The sequence below is a fragment of the Arachis stenosperma genome, chromosome 1, assembly GCF_014773155.1.
Source record: "Arachis stenosperma cultivar V10309 chromosome 1, arast.V10309.gnm1.PFL2, whole genome shotgun sequence".
NCBI classification, from domain to species: domain Eukaryota; kingdom Viridiplantae; phylum Streptophyta; class Magnoliopsida; order Fabales; family Fabaceae; genus Arachis; species Arachis stenosperma.
In genome coordinates this window covers 128,310,956-128,332,897 of record NC_080377.1, presented here as the reverse complement: position 1 = coordinate 128,332,897, position 21,942 = coordinate 128,310,956, and the positions used below count along the sequence as shown (strand labels likewise).

General features: G+C 28.7%; 3 protein-coding genes across 3 annotated transcripts; 2 read left to right on the top strand and 1 right to left on the bottom strand.

The window, feature by feature from the left end:
* The first annotated feature begins 184 nt into the window (after window positions 1-184).
* Window positions 185-2,510, top strand: LOC130949224 (uncharacterized). Its single transcript, XM_057878027.1, has 6 exons — window positions 185-213; window positions 735-864; window positions 977-1,146; window positions 1,553-1,844; window positions 1,948-2,114; window positions 2,258-2,510. Exons 1-6 carry the CDS (start codon window positions 195-197, stop codon window positions 2,413-2,415), a joined length of 936 nt encoding a protein of 311 aa, XP_057734010.1. The 5' UTR covers window positions 185-194; the 3' UTR covers window positions 2,416-2,510.
* Window positions 2,511-2,569: 59 nt separating this feature from the next.
* Window positions 2,570-4,274, bottom strand: LOC130949314 (autophagy-related protein 8i-like). Its single transcript, XM_057878091.1, has 5 exons — window positions 4,070-4,274; window positions 3,869-3,924; window positions 3,578-3,630; window positions 3,072-3,190; window positions 2,570-2,965 (listed from the first exon to the last, which is right to left on the bottom strand). The coding sequence occupies exons 1-5, from the start codon at window positions 4,122-4,124 to the stop codon at window positions 2,877-2,879; spliced, it is 372 nt and encodes a 123-aa protein (XP_057734074.1). The 5' UTR covers window positions 4,125-4,274; the 3' UTR covers window positions 2,570-2,876.
* Window positions 4,275-19,427: 15,153 nt separating this feature from the next.
* Window positions 19,428-21,658, top strand: LOC130972877 (S-adenosylmethionine synthase). Its single transcript, XM_057897211.1, has 2 exons — window positions 19,428-19,668; window positions 20,200-21,658. The coding sequence occupies exon 2, from the start codon at window positions 20,210-20,212 to the stop codon at window positions 21,389-21,391; it is 1,182 nt and encodes a 393-aa protein (XP_057753194.1). The 5' UTR covers window positions 19,428-19,668; window positions 20,200-20,209; the 3' UTR covers window positions 21,392-21,658.
* Window positions 21,659-21,942: the final 284 nt, after the last annotated feature.

The following is a 21,942-nucleotide window of genomic DNA, read 5'->3' as shown; positions in this document are numbered from 1 at the left end:
AAAGTTTATAGAACATTTTTATGCTTAAAGTCATACATAAGGAGAATATGTGCCAACTTCCATGAAGACTTGAACTCATAGCAATCTTCATTTTCTTGAAGTAAAGAATAAAAATGAACGCAACATTGATATAAATAATAAGCCTTTGGAGATAGTCCACATTCGTGTTACTGCGCGCCGTAAATTTTCTTGATATGGATATGCTCCAGGATGGTTTGTTCCTCTCCTTTTCTTGGCTTGGCCATCATCATCATCATTGCGCAATGTTACTTGCGATTGATTTCATGTCTGACTTTTTCTGTACATATAGCATGAATGATTATAAACTTGTTTGGAAACCATTTAACATGAAAAAAAAAAATTCTATTTTCTTTAAAAAAAGAATTTATTTCTATTTGAAACTCAATTCTATGATTTGGAATGATTATAATATATTAATAGAATAGAATTTAATTTTGAAGAGTGTGAGTATTGATTTGGAAATCATATCCTTTTTTGTCTGATTTACAAATGAAGAAAAAATGAGAATTAGAATTCTCAAAGGAATTCAAATCATTCATTTTTAGTTGTTTCAAAATAAGAAAAAGAATTCAACTTTTAAGTAAATTCTAATTCCTTGCATTCCAAACAAATTGATAGAAAACATGTCTTCACAACATGATACAAGAGTTTTCATATATATATATATATATATATATATATATTCACACATACACACACTTATGATGTTGCAGGCATTTCACAGTCTATATCTGATGCTCCACCAGCTCATTACGTAGTGAGAGTAGAGTTATTTTCGCTCCTCGCAAAGAATTCAATAGAAAAATACGTGTCAGAGAAATTTGAAGCTGGAGGATATAAATGGTAAAACACCATTGTTGAAAAATATATAAACTACCGTGTAATTGGATAACAATTTGGGTGTGTACTTCAAACAAAGTGAATGACAATTCATGTGCTTACTTACACCTAACAGGAAGTTGGTCCTACACCCAAGTGGAAACAAGGGCAAAAATATAAAAGACCATGTTTCACTATACTTGGCTTTGGATGAAGCAAGTTTACCTCATCCTGCTTGGGAGATCTATGCGAATTTTCGATTGTTTTTGCTTGACCAGAACACCGACAACTACTTAGTTGTCCAAGGTACTTGTTTGATTATTACCCTTTTTTCCAGTTCTTGCATGAGCATGATTTGTCCAACTTCCAAAATTTACCAAGAATGTAGATATTTATTGACATTCAACTCAATTTAGTGATGGGCAAATAAGAATTTGTATTACTAAGAAAGCACACCGAAATTTAATAACTGATAAATGTACAATTTACATCTTTTAACTACTAAAAAAAAGCAAAAAAAAAAAGCACATTTTTCATGCAATAAATGTTTCTGTTTAGCACATTAATGGCATAGTACTTTAGCACATCATCTTGTAGACTCTTTCAATGTTGATATATGGTTTTTAAGCTCGTCCTTGAGAAAGGATTTTTTTTTTCTTTTTTCCCTGCCTAGATATAGTTCAGTTTTGATGATCAACAAAGCATTTGATAGATGCAACGGGAAAGGAAAGGAGATTTTACAAAATGAAGGCTGAATGGGGATTTGATAAGTTCATTACTCTAAAAGAGTTCAACGATGCCTCTAAAGGTTATTTGGTGGATGATACATGTGCATTTGGAGCAGAAGTCTATGTATGCAAGGAAAGAAGCAGAAGTAAAGGGGAATCCATAGTAATGGTGAAGGATTCCTTTACCTACAAGCATGTCTGGGAGATTAACAACTTCTCAAAATTGGACTTAGAATGCTATGACTCTAAAACATTCAATGCTGGCAACTATGAGTGGTACAACAATCACCCTGCTTTGTTTCTAATATATGCTTCCAAAGTGTATCTGAAATTTTCCTTTGCATTTTACTTACATTGGTCATAATGCTGTTTCTTGCAGGAAGATAAAACTATATCCCAAAGGAAACGGTCCTGGATTTGGCAGTCATCTTTCTTTGTACTTAGCCTTATCTAACCCATCAACACTTTCTCCTGCTTCAAAAATATATGCACAGATAACATTACGCATACTTGACCAAAAGCAAGCCAAGCATCACTTTGGAAAAGGTAGAGTTTAGTTCACCTTTAAAACTGCATGAAATTTCCCTGATGCCAGGGACACAAATTGATAGTTTAATTAATAGTTGACACTACTAAACATTTATTCAATCCAATAACCTAACCTAAGTTCTCCTTTTCTCTACTTGCAGCTAATTACTGGTTTAGTTCCTCAAACCATGAACGCGGTGCATCAAGATTGATTCCACTCAGTTATTTCACCAGTCAATACCAGGGTTTTCTGGTGAAGGATAGTTGCTTGGTGGAAGCTGAGGTCCAAATTCTCGGGGTGGTTGAAGCATTGTCCTGAGTTTGTCTATAAAACAGTCACAATGAAGCACCGACACAATTTCTATTTCGCTTTCCATAGGCATAATTGGTTATATATGAAAGCTATACATGGAACATTGTTAACAAAAATAAATCAAAATAAAAACAGAAATCTGAAAAAGAAAACTTATGGATGGATGAAATTCACATGCTTGGACATACCTTTTCGGTATGTTCATAAAGCATTGTCGCTTGTATAAATATAATGTAATAATGTACATTACAAATGAGAACAGGTGTCTACAATGGTGAAGAAATGGTTTTCCTTATGATCTATCAATTGTACTTTCCATTTGAAGTACAATTAGTCATTATTTACATTTTACACAAGAGTTTCTACTACCAAATCAGACAAGTGAATTATTTACTGGAGTGGATTCCAAACAATGAGGAGAATTCACAATGTGCAGATACATACAAGCATTAGCAAGCACAGCAAAGTTAGCCAAATGTTTTTTCACTGCTGTAACACATGTACAGAAAGCCGTCATCATCCTTGTAAGTGTCATAGATGTTGCTCAAAAGACTCGCTGTGAATAAAAGAAACCAAAGACACAGCCATTACATTATTAGATTTGATATAAGAGAAGACAGAAGTTGAATTTACCCAAGAGTTTAGTGACATGGAGCACTTACTAGTCTGAGGTAATGTGTTCTTCACAAATATAAACAGAGCTTTCCCGGGCTTCATCCGTAGCCTGCCACTCAAAATATGAATGAACTGCCCAACAGACATGTCCCTTGGAACCAAATATCTAAAAGAGAAAAGAAAAGAAAAATGTATACATCAGACCTTGGACATATGAATCACCTACTCATGATTAAGGATTCAATGATGCACTATCACTCAATGGGATACTAATTCTAGTCAATGAAATGGATTAGAAGACAATTGTAAAAGATAAATGAAGAACAAGAAAATATCTGTTTATAAATAAATTTCACATAGCTGAATGGGAACCTTCGCTGAGTTACATTAAAAGCATTAATCATGAAAATAGTGACTTCAGTTTACAAAAAGACATATGTTATCAGTCAAGATGAATAGTAATAGGATTAAGACAGTTATAACATGGAATTAAAGGAACCTCAAAAAATAATAAATTATACTAAAAAAAATCAACCATACAGGTAGAGCCTACTTTTTCTTGTCCAATGTAGGGATATCTGCCCTTGCATATTTCTCAATGATGACCTGCAACATATAATGCAACAAAAGTGAGAAGGAAAAAGAAGAAAAAAAGAAACAGGAACGAAATAAAAGAAAAACCAATAGCCATTACTTAGAAAAAGTCACTGATTCATAAAAAAGTAACCATAAATAACAATTTTTCAACCAATAGTGGTAATTGATTTTGTGTGATTGAAAATAATGTGAAAATCGAAGCCAAATGTGAAAATGTGAAATGTCAAATTTTGAAGAAATATCATACAGGAACTCGATCTGGATATTTGACTATGATGCTTGTAGATTCCTTTTTCCGTTCATCTGCACCAATCAAAAGCCAAGAAAGAAATCAGCAATGCACTATAATAATAATTATTATATTATCTTATATAAAATTAATTATATTTTGAAGAATTAGGAAATGGAGAAAAAAAAAAGAAAAAAAGAAAAAAAGAGAGAAACAAACCGAACGTAAACTCTTCCTTGAAAAGCTTAACCTTCTTGGATTTGGATTTGCCCATCAGAATCAAAGTTTCAGAATGAGGAAATGAAATTGAAATGCAGATTGGAAAGATTAGAGAAGAAAAGAGAGAAATGAAGAAGGGAAATTGGATATCGTTATAAGAAATCGGTTATTCACTTATTCTACGCTGTTGCGTCCACCGTCAAATTTTCTGGCATTATCGTGCAAGTCATTATCCAACGACAGAATCGTGTCAACTACCAGGGAAGATTCCCATATACGTTTTTGGCGGGTTCTGTCTATTGGGCTTCATTGTTTCAGACTCAATGGGCCTTGTTTGGCCCAATATATCATACCCGGCCCCACGTTTTATTGGCCGTCTGGCGTCTATTATATCATTATCATTGTAGATTGTAATATTTTATCATTGTAAAGCATACCGAGGTGTGGCATATTTTGGTGACAATTTACATATAATTTTTTAAATTATTTTTTAAAAAAATATTATATAATAAATCATACACAAATTAATATTTATATAATTATTTATTTTTATATTTATTAATAATTTTAAATTTTAATATTTTATTTTATATCTTTTTAGTAATTATTATGATTTTTTTATATTTCAACGAGTGAATTATCAATAATTAATAATTTTAATTTAATAATAAGTTACATTCTGATATCAAATATATTGACATAACATATTTTAATGTCAATTTAGATACATATTTCTTTTCAATTAATTTTTAGCAAAGTATTATGTAATCAATTATATATAAATTAATATTTAATGATTAATTATGTGAAATTTATTAATAATTTTAATATTTTATTTTAACTCTTTTTTAGTAATTATCATGATTCTTTTTCATATTTTCATGCATCAATAATTATATTATTTTATTTTACATCACTTTAAAAATTATTATTTTATATCTTTTTAAAAATGATTACGATTTTTTTTTTATATTTCTGTAAATGTTATATATAGTGTTTTTTAGTTTACCATTCAAGAACATAAGCTTTAGAACCAAGTACGCCGACGTGACCGGTATGGTGCCCATCTACACGTTAATGCTATTTTTAAAAAAATTATGTATTAAATAATTAAATTTGTTAATATTTAATGATTAATTATAATAAAATTTGTCAAAAATTATAATATTGAATATTATATATTTTTAATAATTATATTGATTTTTTTATTTCTCTATGAATATTATACATATTTTTTAAATATTTTTTAATTCTTTCTTATACAATATTTTAAATATAGTATATTTTTTATTTCTGTTGATTAAGTTTATCTAAATAGTTAAAAAATTATTCGTTAATATTTTTAATAATATATTATTATTTTTTATTACTCAAATGAATATTATTATTATTATTATTATTATTATTATTATTATTATTATTATTATTATTATTTTGACAATATTTATTGAATACATATAAAATCAACTTTAAAATATTTTAGTTCATTTTTTCTTATAAACATTGAGTTTGTTTTTTATTACATACGACACTTTTTCTTTATTAAATATAAGTACTTTGTGAATTTCTTTATTTTAATGATTATTTGGCATTAGTATAAATAACAAAAAAATATACGAAGTTAATTTATATAAGGTAAATATATTTATGAATAATTTATATTAGAAGTATATTTCTATAAAAAAAATACACATTTTTATGCATTACAAAATTATATACACTAATTAATTTAAAATTAAGTTTTTGCACGAAATAATGAAGCTAATGTAAAGTTTTGAGCATGTTTTTTTTGTTTATTTTTTTAATTCATTAAATTCAATCAATTATAATAAATTAATTATATATATCAATTAATTAATTCAATTAATTATATTTTATTTATTTTTTAATTCAATAAATCAAATTAATTATACTAATTATTTATATCAACTCATTGATTTGATTAATTCTTAGAAACATCTTTATTTAATTTATTTTAATTAATTAAATACATTAATTATAATTAATAAATTATTTAATTTGATTAAAATAAATATTAAATTATTTAATATTAGTGATGAAACTGACATACAATGTCTTTAGAGGTGTTTTTTAATTTATTAAAATAATTTAGTTATACTAATTATTTGTATCAACTAATTAATTTAATTAATTCTTGGAGAAATCTTCTGATTAAATTTATTTGATTTATTTGAATTTATTAATTATAACTAATATATATTATTTGATTTAATTCAAATATATGTATTTGATTTAGTTTATTACTCACTCTATGTCTTATATATGCATCTTCTATTTTATTTTAATTTTATTGTTAACATTTAATTTTATTTTTATTTTTAATATTTCAATATATTTCAATTATATATATTACCAGGGTAAACTATATTAATTATAACTAATTAATTAAATTATTTGATTTGACCAAAATAAATATTAAATTATCTAATAAATAATGAATAAAAAATGAAATAAATAAATTTAATTTAAATTATTCTATTATTATTTTCTATAAATGAAATCATAATTTACTTTATACTTTTTTTTCTCTCTCTTATGTTTTAGTTATAATTTTGTAGTTTCTTTATTTTTTGATTTTGTTCCAAAAAAAATTTATAATTTTTTTTCTTTTATGTATTTTGATTAATAGTTCTCAAAGATATTATTATTTTATTTACTAATATTTTAAATTTTCTGTAATATTTTTGTAGAACTTGATTAATAAATTCTTTTTTACAATGTTATTTTAAAATTTTTTAATAAGTATATATCTTAATTTTTATCTTTTATTCTTTATATTCATTAATTATACTCATTTTTTTACAATATATTTTTTATTGACTATATACATTATCTTTTTTAACTTCTTCTATTTTTTTAATTATTTTTTATTTTTATCTCTTCTATGTTTATTATATTCACTTCGTCTTAGTTTCAATTTTATAGTTATTTTTTAATTATGTAAAACTAAATACTTTCTTTCAATATATATATATATCCTGTTATAATTCATATACAATAATTAAGATAAATATAAATAGGTAATTTACTTCTATAAATGATTTGAAAAACAATACTATCTGATTGTCTTAAAATCAATTTTAATACAATTTTATTCTTTCATTTTTCATTTTTCATGTAAATCGTGCGTTTTGTAGATGATTTATGTTTATTCATAAAAAGTACACGCAAAACCAATTATTTATCATGATGCGTATATATACACATAAATAATTGTGGATTTTATAAGTGTATCAGAAAATGATAACACTATGGAAAAAAAAATAGCTAGAATTTTTTATTTAGCATTTATTAATAGTTATAATAATTAATAAATATTAAATAAAAAATTTTGACTAATTTTGATTAATTATTTTCTGTTATCAAATATTTTTTATTAAAAAAATCAACAAAAAATATAAAACAGGAAAAAATGCTACAGTTTACGTTGTCAAAAGGCTAAGAAATCAATAAGGAAAAGAGCCAACATTTAGGGTGTGTTTGATAAATACGTTGGGGAAGAGAGAAGCATATTTGAGACTATTGAAAGTTTCATCTTTATGTTTGGCAATTTTTATCTTTTTAAACGTAGAATTGATTCTGCCTCTAAATACACGTTCAGGAGAAGCTAAAATTTGTAGTTTTTACGTTTTACCAATCCTACCCTTCATCTTCTTCTATAAAAAGGATACCAGTAACTATTACTTTTACAGAAATTCTTTATAGTTCTTCTTACCTCTTCACACAGTTCTTTATTCCAATTTTTTTTCATTAAAATCGTTAGTATTTGTTTCAATTACCAGCAAATTAAATATTTTAATTTTTTTATTATTTTTCGTACTCATTTTCATATTTTATTTTTTTTTGTGTTTTTTATTGTATTTTTTATTTATATAATAAATATTTTTATATTATTTGTATAGTGTTCTGATTTCTTATGTTATGTCTTTATATGAGTTTTTTTTATTGTTTACTATATTATTTTTTATATGTATATTTTGTATAAAATATTTTTTTTTTTTATTTGGCTTTGTTCATATAATTTTTTATTTATTTTATTGTATTTTTTTATTCACATGACAAATATGGTTGATTTTTTTTATTTTGTATAATGCTATGATTTTTTAGATATTTTATTAATTTTTATGATATTTTTATTATTTTTTATTCATATTAATTTTTTTCTATCCTTTACTGCATTGTATTTATGTTGTGTATGAAATTTTTTTATTTTTTTATTTGATTTTATTCATATAAATTTTATTTATTTTTTATTGTATTTTTTTGTTCATATAATATATGTTGCTGATTTTATAGAATTTTTATTATTTTTAAACGGTATGATTTTTTTCTATTCTCTCATGTACTCTATTTTTTGTTTTGTATTAATTTTTTATTTTTATTTTGACTTTTGTAAAATTTGTAATTGTAATTATTATATACTATGTTTATTATCAAAATTTCATATAATATAAATTATAATCCTATAAAAAAAAGGACAAAATAAATAAAAATAATTATAAATAACATTAGAGTCATAAATAATAAAAATTTATAGTCCAAAATAACATTAAATTAAAGAGTACTGACAATACTAAAAAAAATTATAAAATATTTTTTTTATTTGACATTATAAAATTTACAGTACTCTCTTTTATATTTTTATTTTTTATTGTATTTATTTTATTTATATGATAAATATTTTTTATATTATTTTTGTTAGTGTTTTGATTTTGCATATATATAAAAAATTATTTAAATTGATGTCTTTTTTAGTAATTTTTTATCTAAAAGTGATTTTAAATTGTATAATCCAAACAATATTTATTTTACTATAATCAATTTTGATATAAAAATTGCCAAATATAAATCACGTTAATCTAAACTTACTTTTCATCAAAATCAATTTTGCAAAATCAATTTTATGCAAACCCCGTTTACAAACTATAATCCAAACACACATTTTCTATGTGGTGTTAATAAAAAAATAAAACAAAAACAAATTAAAAAAAAAGAAACGACATGAATTGACCATTTTTTTTAATATGAAAAACTAATGAACCTGATTCCTAATTGATCTGGTCCAGTTTTTGAACTGTTTAAAAATAAGAACTGATTAAAGCTGGTAAAATTATTCAAAATCGATGAAGACCGATTCAGCCAAATTGTTCAAAAGAAAATTTTAAAATTGATAAAAATGTGATTTAAACTTTGGTCTTTTTTGTGACTATATATTTTTTTTGTCATTAAATTACATTATTTTTTATTATTTTAAATATTAATTATAATTATATAGTAAAAATATACAATAATTTTTTAAATATTATTTTAATTTTATACTAACTTATATTTAAATTAATTATAATTTTTATTATTCATAATTATTAATATAAATGTTATTAAATATGTATAAATATAAAATATAAAATATATTTATTAATTACAATATAATTATTTTTTTATGATATTATACGATATTTATTAATATTATTTTTTAATAAATATACACAGTATATAACAATATACTAAATATAAATTAATTACTTAGTTATTAAAATAAAAAATATTTACTTTAATATAAAAATAAAATTAAAACATCTTTATTAAGACGCTTTAGAACTCACATAGTCGCACTTGTTCATATATATAGTTCAGTTTGCTGTATCCCATATTCCCATCGCATTGACCTACTAATTTCTTCCCCAAAAAAAAAAAAAAAAATTCAATGCTTCATATGAGTTGGACTCGTGTAGTGTTATTTTCTCATGCACACAAAATGCTATTATTATTGTGATTATATCAAATGATAAAGGCTTATAAAGCTACATAAGTCCTTAAAAATATCGTCTAATATATATAATAATAAAAAAGGTTGGTCCCTTTCGAAGGGTGTTGGGTTAGGAAGGCCTATTGCACCCACACCTCACCTACTCCTTTTTGCTAATGGTCAGAGTTGGTGGAGGAATTTACTTATTAAACGTGATAGATAAAGGCTTATAAAGCTACATAAGTCCTTAAAAATATCGTCTAATATATATAATAATAAAAAAGGTTGGTCCCTTTCGAAGGGTGTTGGGTTAGGAAGGCCTATTGCACCCACACCTCACCTACTCCTTTTTGCTAATGGTCAGAGTTGGTGGAGGAATTTACTTATTAAACGTGATATCTTTCTTCATGCTTACATCGAATTTACGAGTTACTATCACTGAATTTTCAATGCATGCCTTAGTGGCGTTGAAGTAGTACAAGGAATTTGATTGTTGTCCACCAAAATTCTCTATTACACCTCGCAGGAACTTCATTTTATATTCAATTTATGACGAAAACGTTGTTTAGAATTGTGAGGTATATGATGTGGAATAGCAATTGAACCAAAAATTGAAATGTGTGCAGTGATATAATTAGTAAAATGAGGTTAAAAAGAATAGATGAATAATTGGTATTGCTCAACGGATTTTTTTAATAAATAAAATAAATATTGTTTTTTAAATAAACAATTTGTAATATTTTTACTAAAATACACTGTATCTATTATCTAGTTTACAGTATAAATGAAATAAAAGTGCATATATCTCAATTACACGATAAATAGGGATGAAAATATGCCAGGTCAGATTTTACTCTTAACAGACCTGCTGTAATTATTTAGCTTGAGTCTGGCTTGTAGCCTATTATAAACTTTTTATAAAGTACTAGACCTGGTCTATTATTCAACCTGGATTGACCTGAAGTCTGTTAAAAAGTATGATAATTTTTTTTAAAATAAAAATATTATTTAAAAAATATTTTTTAATAAAAATATTTATATATAATATGTCATATTTAATATTTACAAAAAATTTTAATCTTTTAAAGTATTTAAAATATACAAAAATATTTATAATAAAATATAATAAATTTAAAATATTTCATAATTTTGTTAATAATAAAAAAATATTTATATATTTAATTATGTTTTAACAGACTCAGGCAGACCTGACAAGCCAATAAGACTAATTAGTAAGCCTGGATCTGACCTATTGACATATTAAGACTTTTAAAAGAGTTTGAGTATGTGCCTCTTTTATAACAGGCCAGGCTGTAGGCCCCTGGCAAGCCCCTGACAGACGGTAAAGAAGATAAGACACGAAACAACGTAACTGTATCACGTTTGTACACGTAGTGTGTAACGGTATTATCTCATTTACAGTGTAAATGTAATACGTACACTCTTATTTCATTTATACTATAAACGAGATAAGAGTGGATGAGACCTATATGTATGTATTTTGTCCACAACGCCTGATGAGTCCTTATTATATTTGATCCATTTTTTCAACTTTTCTTCCACTTCTCTCCTTTTTAAATCAAGTGTTCTATTTACTATGAGATTATAGCACGCGTTGATACATATAATTTGGACATCAACTGAATGAATGCGACATGGCATATTACTGGGGGAACCGACTTTGAGGTTGGTGTTGTTTTTTGTTTTATGTTTATGTTAAAACTAACATACGTGTATAACCATATTTAGGGTACTTTTATAGAAGTAGTATGCAGTATATGCTAGGTAAATGAATATATTATTAGCAATGGTTTATGATAAGGTATGATTTTAAGCATATTTTAAAATAAATTTGTTATTTAAATGTTTATTTAGGTTTGTTTTTCTTTAAACTAAGTTATTAAGCTTATATTTATTAATTTAGTTATTAATTATTTAACTAAATATTTCTTAATTAACTTAATTAAGTAACAAGATGTTTATGCTTTTAGTTATTAAATAGTTAAGTAAAGAGTTTTATTTAAATTTATTATTATTTAAATTAAATTATTAAGTTGATGGTTTACTTGTTGTTAATTATTTAAGTAAATAATTTTACTTAATGTAAGTTATGAAGAAGATGGTTTGTTAATGTTATTATTAATTATTTAATTAAATATTTTTAGTTAAATTAAATTATACAGATATTTATTAATTTAGTTATTAATTATTTCAGTAAATATTTTTTATTTAAATTAATTTATAAGATAAATGTTTGTAGTTATTTACAAAACTAGTTGACTTATAATTTAAATTAATTTGTTATGAACACTTTTTTTGGAAGAATTTTTTACTATGAAATTTGTATAGCTTTATAGGATTACACATTTTTTATTTGGATTTTGTCGTTGTTTACCAGAGGCCTCACCTACTTCTTTTCAAGAGAGTGAGTCACACACTCCTACCACCAGACGCCATTGTCCTTTACCTGAGGGAGGCTAGCTTCGACGACATGGTGTCACTCAGGAATTTTGTGTTTGACAACTCTCTGATTACGATATTTGTGGAGCGTTAGCGGCCTAAAACCCACACTTTTCACCTGCAGTGAGGTGAGTGCACCATCACCCTATAGGACGTCATGTACCACCTCGAGCTACGCGCGCATGGAGAGCCAGTTGGTGGATGCTTCCGTAATTTTCGCATATGGTACGAGACCGAGACTTGGGAGTTGGTGGAGCGGTTACTCGGTGCCAGGCTTCCTGCAGTCTAGCAGCAAGGTGCACAGAGGAAGGAGTCTTTCTCCCTCAAGCTGACATCGCTTCGGGAGCGACTTCGACAAATGCCCGATACTAATAATCCAACCACTCTCCAACAGTATGTGAGGTACTACATATTGTTGATGATTGAGGTTACCTGATGACCGATAAGTCAAATAATCAGGTCTATCTCCAGTGGCTCCCACTACTATATAATTTTTAGTGGTGTCGTTCTCTGTCATGGAGATCTGCGGTGCTACCATGAACGTACCATTCTCTAAGTTCTGCAGCACACCGCTCCACCACAGACATTGTAGGACGCACTCCTTTGCTAGTATCTTGGATATACTAGAGATTTTTCCAGTGGTGTCTACCTGAGCGACAGGCTTACATGTACTCCATGGCTGCGAGGTAACTGCTCACTACGATTTTATTATTTTTTGTTTATGTAATTCAATATAATGTGAAATTAATTGAATCGTGGTTATTCTTGCAAATGTCCACGGGTTGATAGGTATGACCCCTTAATGCTTTTAAATTTGGTTAAACCTTATTTGAATTATATTGGTCGTTGATATTCAAAACTTGTGAAATTTTTAAAATAATATGAAATCTTTATATAAAATAATTTATATATGTAAAAATATTGAATAACTAGTTTTATTAGAATAGTTACTAGTTAAAAAATATAAGTGGATCTAGAGGTACTAACATAAAAAATAGACATACTAAATTATGAAGACACAAACAATGACAAGCTTTATTCATACCAATTAATTATAAAAAAAAGAAACATCATAGTCACAATTGCAATCACTTAATAAAGATAAAACAAGACACATAGAAAATTCTAATTCTCTTAATTTGTGTAACTATGAGTAAAACCATGCCTATTTTCCTCCTTAATAGGAATTCGGGTAAGCGCTTAATGTTTGGTATCTACGTCCTTGATATCTTGCTCCTAATAGTACACTTATCTTTTCATCTCAATCGAGCAGTGTATTGCTTTGTACTGCATCGTTTCTGAAGATGGTACGAAGAGAGGTATGAGAAACAAAAGTTTCTCATTATTTTATCTATATGGTGTCATCGTATCCATCCCCAACCATTCCAAGTTTTACAATAAAAACAGTGATGATGCAATGTTGTTCAATTATTATTTTCAAAAGTATTTGTTAGTCAGAGTGGGGTGGCTTTTAGATGCTTCTCATTTACTTATGTTATGATATGTGTGACAAATACAAAATGTCTATCTATAGCGTGAAAATATATAAAATGCAAACTCATGAACCTTGATTTGATGTTCTCATAGGCCATAAAGTAAAGCAAAATAAATAATAAATAAGAAAAAAATAGTAATATTGGCATAGATAAGTCAAACAGAATAGATCTGCATAAAATAAGGATCTTAAACAATATCATACATCAAACAAAAAGGATCTTTGGTTGAAAGAAGGATCTTTGAATGAGATAATAAACATAATCATAATAAAAAAAAGGATAAAAGAAGGACGATCATGATCACATTTTTCATTGTACTTTTCATTATTTTTTCTCGTAGCTTTTATAGAAGGTATTGAGGTCAAACCGGTATAAAAAGTGGGAATCCCCTTCCCTTATCAAAGGTTCTTATCCCAAACGTTTAGGCGATCACCTTCCCTTATCGAAGGATCATATCGATATCTTGTCTTTAGGGGTCACATTCCCTTACCGAAGGATCATTCCCTCAGTTCAATTTACAATCAAGGTTATTTAGACATACACAAGAAGGAAGTTATGGCAACAAAGATATATTATTATAAAATTAATGGGAGTCCTCTTCCCTTACCGAAGGTTCCCAAAAGTTTGTCGATCATATTTTCTTACCGAAGGATCATCTCGGTTTGATCACCTTTCTTTACCGAAGGATCATCTCGATTATCTTGTCTTTAGGGGTCACCTTCCTTACCGAAGGATCATTTCCTCGGTTCTTTAGTGCACATAAGATTGTTATTATAATGCATAATGCGTATGAAGAAAAGAGACATTATATCATGACATGCAATTCAAAAATATTTAAGATATGACATATAAAAATTAGCATAAAATTTTCTACCTCGAGCGAAGTTTCTATATGTATTCTAATACAAATAGACGTGATTTGTTAGCGAATAGAAACTTATTCAATGACTAGACTTTGTGTATGTTTTGATGTAGGTATGAATCCTTGACTGAATAAAAAGAATTTCTATATTCTGTAGTTCACGTAATTCGAAAAGGATATCTTCTTGAACAATATATGAGAAGACTTTGTGAATACTAGAATTTTTTATATAGAAAAAAGGAAATAGAATGAGAAAGAAAGGACTCAAATAGCTCTTAGGTATATAGGTTTAATTCGCGTTTAAGGGAAATCTCCAATCTTAATCGTTACTTTGCAAGCCCTATTACATTCTCTACGTTTGAAAATTGAAAATAAATACCAGATACAAATTTATAGAGAATGAGTTAGCTTTAAAATGAATCTTAAACGAAGTCAATCGGATAACTACAACTTGAGATATTCTTGAAATACTGTTAGTATATCAGGCTGGCTGATAAGAGCGTGATTTTCTACTATAAACTTGTAACATATTTATTTACCTAATTTAATTTTAATTTGATTTTGTACTGAACTTAAGGAATAAAGCTAGTTTTCTTATCTTTTGATGTAATTAAATATCATTTAAATCCAATAAATATATAATTAATTATGACTAGATCTTAAAAGGTTGTTTATTGTTGGTTAGAGATTTACTACCACTAGTGCTTTCATATATTTAAATTTTAAATTAGATATGTTAGTTTTTTAAATATATTATTTTTTAATTTTTAATTTTAAATTTAAATCTTAAATCACTACTATTTTAATTAATTAGTTAGTTATTGGATAATGAACCTGATTCAAAAAGTTGTAATGTTACATTTGATGTTGGATCAGTTACATTTGGACGAGGCAAGCGAGTTGCCCTTTTATTTGGTTACGCTTGCATAAATTATTTATACTTTTTTAATACATGTCACTGATGATTATTTCACAACGTACATTGTAGTTCCTGTGACGCCTTACGATGATCCTGCACTACAGGATACTGTAATTCTTCACATCCGACATCACTGCATCTCTACTCTTGAATCTGTGGTCAATCCTAAACTCCACACCACCTCTAAGTTGTAATCATCTTCACTCGTGTTGAAAAATAAAAATTTTCGCATCCAGATCCAACATTTGATAGTAATTGGGTACAATTGAGAAGGCCGAAAATCGTTGCAGGCAGGAAGAAGATACCAAACTGCACCAACATCTCAGGTACAAACTCCTCATCGTCATCATCTTCAGAAGAATCACTATCATTGCTATCCGCAACATACTCCTAGTCGGATTCCTCACCATCCACGTCCATGTCTTCTATTAGAATCACAACGTGTATCGGTAGTGGTGCTAGTGGTGGGTCGTTCTGCACGAAATTCGAGTGGCCAGATCCACCAACACCAACATTATTGACCTCCACCTAAAGCTCCATAACTTGTTCCGCCATGATTCTTCCATGGATGTCAAATATGAGCCGCACATACTCGTTGCCATGGAGCCAAAACAGACGAAAATGGAAAACCATCGGTGCTTGCAACCTATACCCCACCCCTTCCTATCTCTTTTCTCCCGCTACCATCTGCGCTACTCAATATCAGACTTTTCAACTCGGACAAAGAACTAACTCACTAGGTGCGCAACATAATGGAATTATCACACTCAAATATAACCTCGGTGTCATTGTTTTTCATATGGCAATTGGGATATACACTTACAACCACATATTCACCACCACTAGACATTTTGACTATTTTTCGGAAAAAAAATGGAAGAGAGGAAGAAGTGAGATGTTTGTAAAGAATACAAAGGGTTATATATCCTTTTATAGCTGCTAAAAATTTGTCGTAATGTATCTCGTTTACACCATAAATTTCATAATTTTTTACGTATCTCGTTTATACTGTAAAAGAAATAAACATATCTAATGTTTTGTACATTATCTCGTTTATGGTGTAAATGAAATAAGAGATACGGTACATTTTGGTAAAAATGCTACAAATTATTTATTTTAAAAAATAAAAAATTTATTTTATTTATTTTAAAAAAAATTGTTGCTCAACTGAAATATTCTCTTCAGACTTTAATTCAAAATATCATATTCGTTGTATAACACAATTTAGAAATCCAGTCAACTAAAGTAATTTTATGTTATTGTCAAGTGTATAATTTAATTGGTTCAATAACCTTTTTTTTTTTGGTTATATATGGTTGCATGCATGAATAATAAGGTCCGCAGATGAAGTAGCTCGCATGATTTAATTTGTTATTATGAATTTAATATGATGTTGGTTCATCATTTCGATTGAAAGTGAATTAAACTCCTTAAGTACATATGATTTAGGGTCGATTTAAAGCACTTTTTGGGGAAACCGGGAGGGATTTTTATGAGATTACGTTTTTTTTTTTTACCCGTTCAAGTGAAAAAATCTTTAACAAAATAAAGCTTAAAACAATATTACAATACACATACGTTATTGTATGAAAACCAAATTTTATCGTCAATTGCAGAAGTAGCTAAGCACGCATATGATTTGGTCATGTCACCACTCACCAATATTTTAATTCACAAAGGAACAATGCCTTCATAGTTAGGCAATATCCTATAATTATCCACTCAAGCAACCATGCACTAAATAAATAAATCTTCTTTCTAATTTATTTTAATAATTTTGTTAGCCAATATTATCAAAGTAAAGTTTAAAGTTTAATTTCAAAAGTAATTAGCCTTTTATGAAATATTCTTAAAGTTTTAACTGATTTAAATATATTTTAAAATAAAATATTATATATATTAAAATCAGTCAGCAAGTATTTATATATAAATAGGTAAATGCTATCTAACCCCCTCTAAAATAACATGTAAGTTACCCTTCATTACGTGTCACATTGTAATTGGTCCTTATCTTAACCATAGTTGAGTTATTTTATAATTTATTATTCTTAAAATATCAAAGCTCCACTCCCGTTAATTGAAGCACATTCTACTCTTTCATTTTTTGTTCATCACTTCATCACCTAGATTCAGTCCTTCCAAGCACTGTTGCGTTCGTGACAAGAAGCACCAACGTCATCGCCATCTACTATCTTCCCACACAACCTCTAATTAATGGTTAATTTTAGTTATTAACTTTTTTTATTAAAAAATATATCTTTATTTAATTACGTGACGGAACATATATTTATATGTAAATATATCTATTACTAATAACAAATTTTAATGACTGATTTTGATATACACTTAATACCGTTGATTTTATCAGGGACGGAGCTACATACATAAAAAGGGGGCCATATTGCTCTCCTAATTTTAATTTTTTACGTGTAAATTATATATAAATTTCAATTTAACTCCCTTAAAATTTTGTTTTATTCTTATTTTATTGTGTAAATATTTTTGATCCCTTCTAATATTTTCTCTAGCTCCACTCCTGAATTTTATATATATTTTTTCAATTTTAAAATCTTAACAAATTCTTTTTTGGCTTTAACATTTTAGTCACACTTTAATCATTTTTATTTTTTTTAATGAGCATATAGAGAGGCAATAATGGAGAATGGACCAATGTGTGAGAGTCAAAAACAAGAACACCATTGAGATTTGGGAGAAGGAGGCCAGGTATTTGCACGCAACAAGTCAAAATCAAACTTCGCAAAACCGCATTAGTCATCCCTTAGTAGTTGTTAGTACACAACACAACAACAGTACTTACCAACCATGAACCATCTTGTGGTAGGTGTGATGGCACTACATTATTATTTTTTTAACTTTTTTTTTTCTAAAAAAGATTGGTGCTTATAAAATTGAACTTATAATTTTGATCATTAAAGTCTTAACTTAAATAGAAAAGACTTGTAGTCCCTTAGTCAAATATTGGATATTCTATCTACAATTATACTAGGTATAAAAAAATTTATCACAAAATTAATTATTTATATAAAATATACGTTAATATATAAAATATATATTGAAAATAAATTAATTATAACATATATTTTTATATAAATATGTAGTAAATAATTTTGTGATTGATTTTATATATATAATTTTTTTTATTTGATATATGAAAAGTTTTAGGTTAATATTATTCTATTTATTAAGATGTGTACTAATTAGCCAAAGATTAATTATTATTTTGACGGTGAATATCTGATGTTTTAATTAGTTCTAAATCGGGGGGTGAGGGGTGGGGGTATTTACGCGTTATTGTTAGCTTTTCTTTTTAAAGTAAAAAAGCGGATAATATATAACAAAGATATATATAGTTAAAGTACGACTTTGTTTTAGACATTATTTCTTGAGCCTTTGACTTGTGAGTCATTATTAGAATATAAAAAGCATAAATTAAGTTAATATTGATAAAAGTTCATGATTTTTTTAATTTGTGAATTTAATATATATATATATATATATATATATATATATATATTTCAAATTTGTTGGGGGCCAGTGCCTACTTATTTTTGTCCCAAATAATATAATCATTCAATAAAATATTTATTAACATTAATTATGCAATTGAGTGTAAAAAAAAGTATTTTTACTGATGCAACAAAAAATTAAATAATTTATTTAAATACACATGAGATATTTAATTATTTACACGCGCACTATGAAAATTAAATCCTGAATAATTTTACAAGAGAATTCCTTTTTAATATATTGAACTCAGTTCAGCACAGCTGAATTCAATTCAATTTTCCCGAGTGAAGGGGACGGTTCGCTCATTGGAAAATGGTTGAAATGAATCTAACCCAAAATATAATCCTCCTACCGAGGGGTATTTTCGTCATTGAAGCCACTCGAGCAACCCCCACCCCTATAAATGGCGTCTCAGGGGTCACGTTTGAACTCGCACAGCTTTGAGCAGAGGCCCCAAGCTAAGCAAGGCATCCACCTCTCTCAAGGCACCATTCACTTCTCTCTCTTGCTCGTTACTCGGAGTTCGAGCTTCTTAACCGTTTCTCTGCTCTTCTTCTACCTTCAGAGGTATTACTCTCTTCTTTTTCTTCTCTCTCTTGCAATTTGCAAGTAGTAGTAACTGTTATGTTGGCAAGAAGAAAATGTCATGAAAATTTGTGTCATGTTGTAGATCTAGTGGTTTTCTTCACTCGATAGGCTCTTAGCTAGCGTGTTTATGCTGAATTCAAGTTCGGTCGTATGAGATCTTAATATGAAGTGCACTAACACTTGTTAATTTCGCGTTTAGATTTCAGATCTAGTTGAATTCATGTGTTAATGACTAGGTTTTTGTTCGGTTGACTTAAAGATTTAGACATATAAGTTTCATTTCTTGGACGAATTTGTTTATTTTCTGAAATTTGCTGGATTTGGAAAATAAACGTTAGACTTTGAATTTGTAACGATTAGGTTATTTTTTTATAAAATAATTGTTGTAATTACTGGTTGCTATAGGCATAGTTGGAATAAGGAGCTTCTTTTGGATCTTTTGTCTTTGCCTTCTATGTGTTTGTTTTTATGCAAGGTGTTAATTCTTTTATTTGATCTATTGTTGTGCAGTTAGTAAAAAATGGCAGCAGAGACTTTCCTTTTCACCTCCGAGTCTGTGAACGAGGGACACCCAGACAAGCTCTGTGATCAAATCTCCGATGCTGTCCTTGACGCCTGCCTCGAGCAGGACCCAGACAGCAAGGTTGCCTGTGAAACCTGCACCAAGACCAACATGGTCATGGTCTTTGGAGAGATCACAACCAAGGCCAATGTAGACTACGAGAAGATTGTCCGCGACACCTGCAGGAACATTGGATTCGTTTCCAACGATGTTGGTCTTGATGCTGACAACTGCAAGGTTCTTGTCAACATTGAGCAACAGAGCCCTGATATTGCACAGGGTGTCCATGGCCATCTCACAAAAAGGCCCGAGGAGATTGGTGCTGGTGACCAAGGTCACATGTTTGGCTATGCCACTGATGAGACCCCTGAGTTGATGCCCTTGAGCCATGTTCTTGCAACCAAGCTTGGCGCAAAACTCACCGAGGTTCGCAAGAACGGCACATGCCCCTGGTTGAGGCCAGACGGCAAGACCCAGGTCACAGTTGAGTATGTCAATGACAAGGGTGCCATGGTTCCCATCCGTGTCCACACCGTGCTTATCTCAACTCAGCACGATGAGACGGTCACCAATGATGAAATTGCCGCAGATCTCAAGGAGCATGTTATCAAGCCTGTGATCCCGGAGAAGTACCTCGACGAGAAGACCATCTTCCACTTGAACCCCTCAGGCCGATTCGTCATTGGTGGGCCTCATGGTGACGCAGGTCTCACTGGCCGCAAGATTATCATCGATACCTACGGTGGATGGGGAGCACACGGTGGTGGTGCCTTCTCGGGAAAGGACCCAACCAAGGTAGACAGGAGTGGAGCCTACATTGTGAGGCAGGCTGCCAAGAGCATTGTTGCCAGCGGACTTGCCAGGAGGTGCATTGTGCAAGTGTCCTATGCCATCGGTGTGCCAGAGCCATTATCTGTGTTTGTTGATACCTATGGAACTGGGAAGATCCCTGACAAGGAGATCCTCCAGATTGTGAAGGAGAACTTTGACTTCAGGCCAGGAATGATCTCAATCAACCTTGATCTAAAGAGAGGTGGCAACAACAGGTTCTTGAAGACTGCTGCTTATGGACACTTTGGAAGGGATGACTCTGACTTCACATGGGAGGTTGTGAAGCCCCTCAAGTGGGAGAAGGCCTAATTCAGTGATTTCACCGCTTGTGTGTGCTGGGAATTTTGCACCTTATCTCTATCATCATATATCTAATTAATCCCTACACCTGTGTGTGTTGTCTCTTCATTATGTTTTTTTATCGTTTTTTTCTGTTTTTTTTTTGTAATTTTTTTTACATGGTCAACAAGAAAATGTACTCTCAGTTTGTATGCCTAATATTGTGTAATAGTAGCAAATCAAAAAGAGAGTATACGATTTACTAAATGAATCTCATATTACTTTTTCCCACTCAAATCTTGTGCTTTTAATCCTAATCCCTATGCCAAAAAAGAGAAGTAGCTGCAATACGTGTGTTCTGATTCCAGAAGAACTCTTATACCTTATTAACCTCGTCAGTGTTCCCCCCTTCAAATCTTGAATTTGAAGGACAATGTTACTTTATGAGTATAGTTTACAATCCAATGTTAAACAAATAAAATGCTACTGCTACAAGAAGTTGCAATATCTAATAGAGATTCAATGCAATATGTAACCGACGTTTCACAGTATTTTCGCATGTTGGTAATGTCATATGAAAA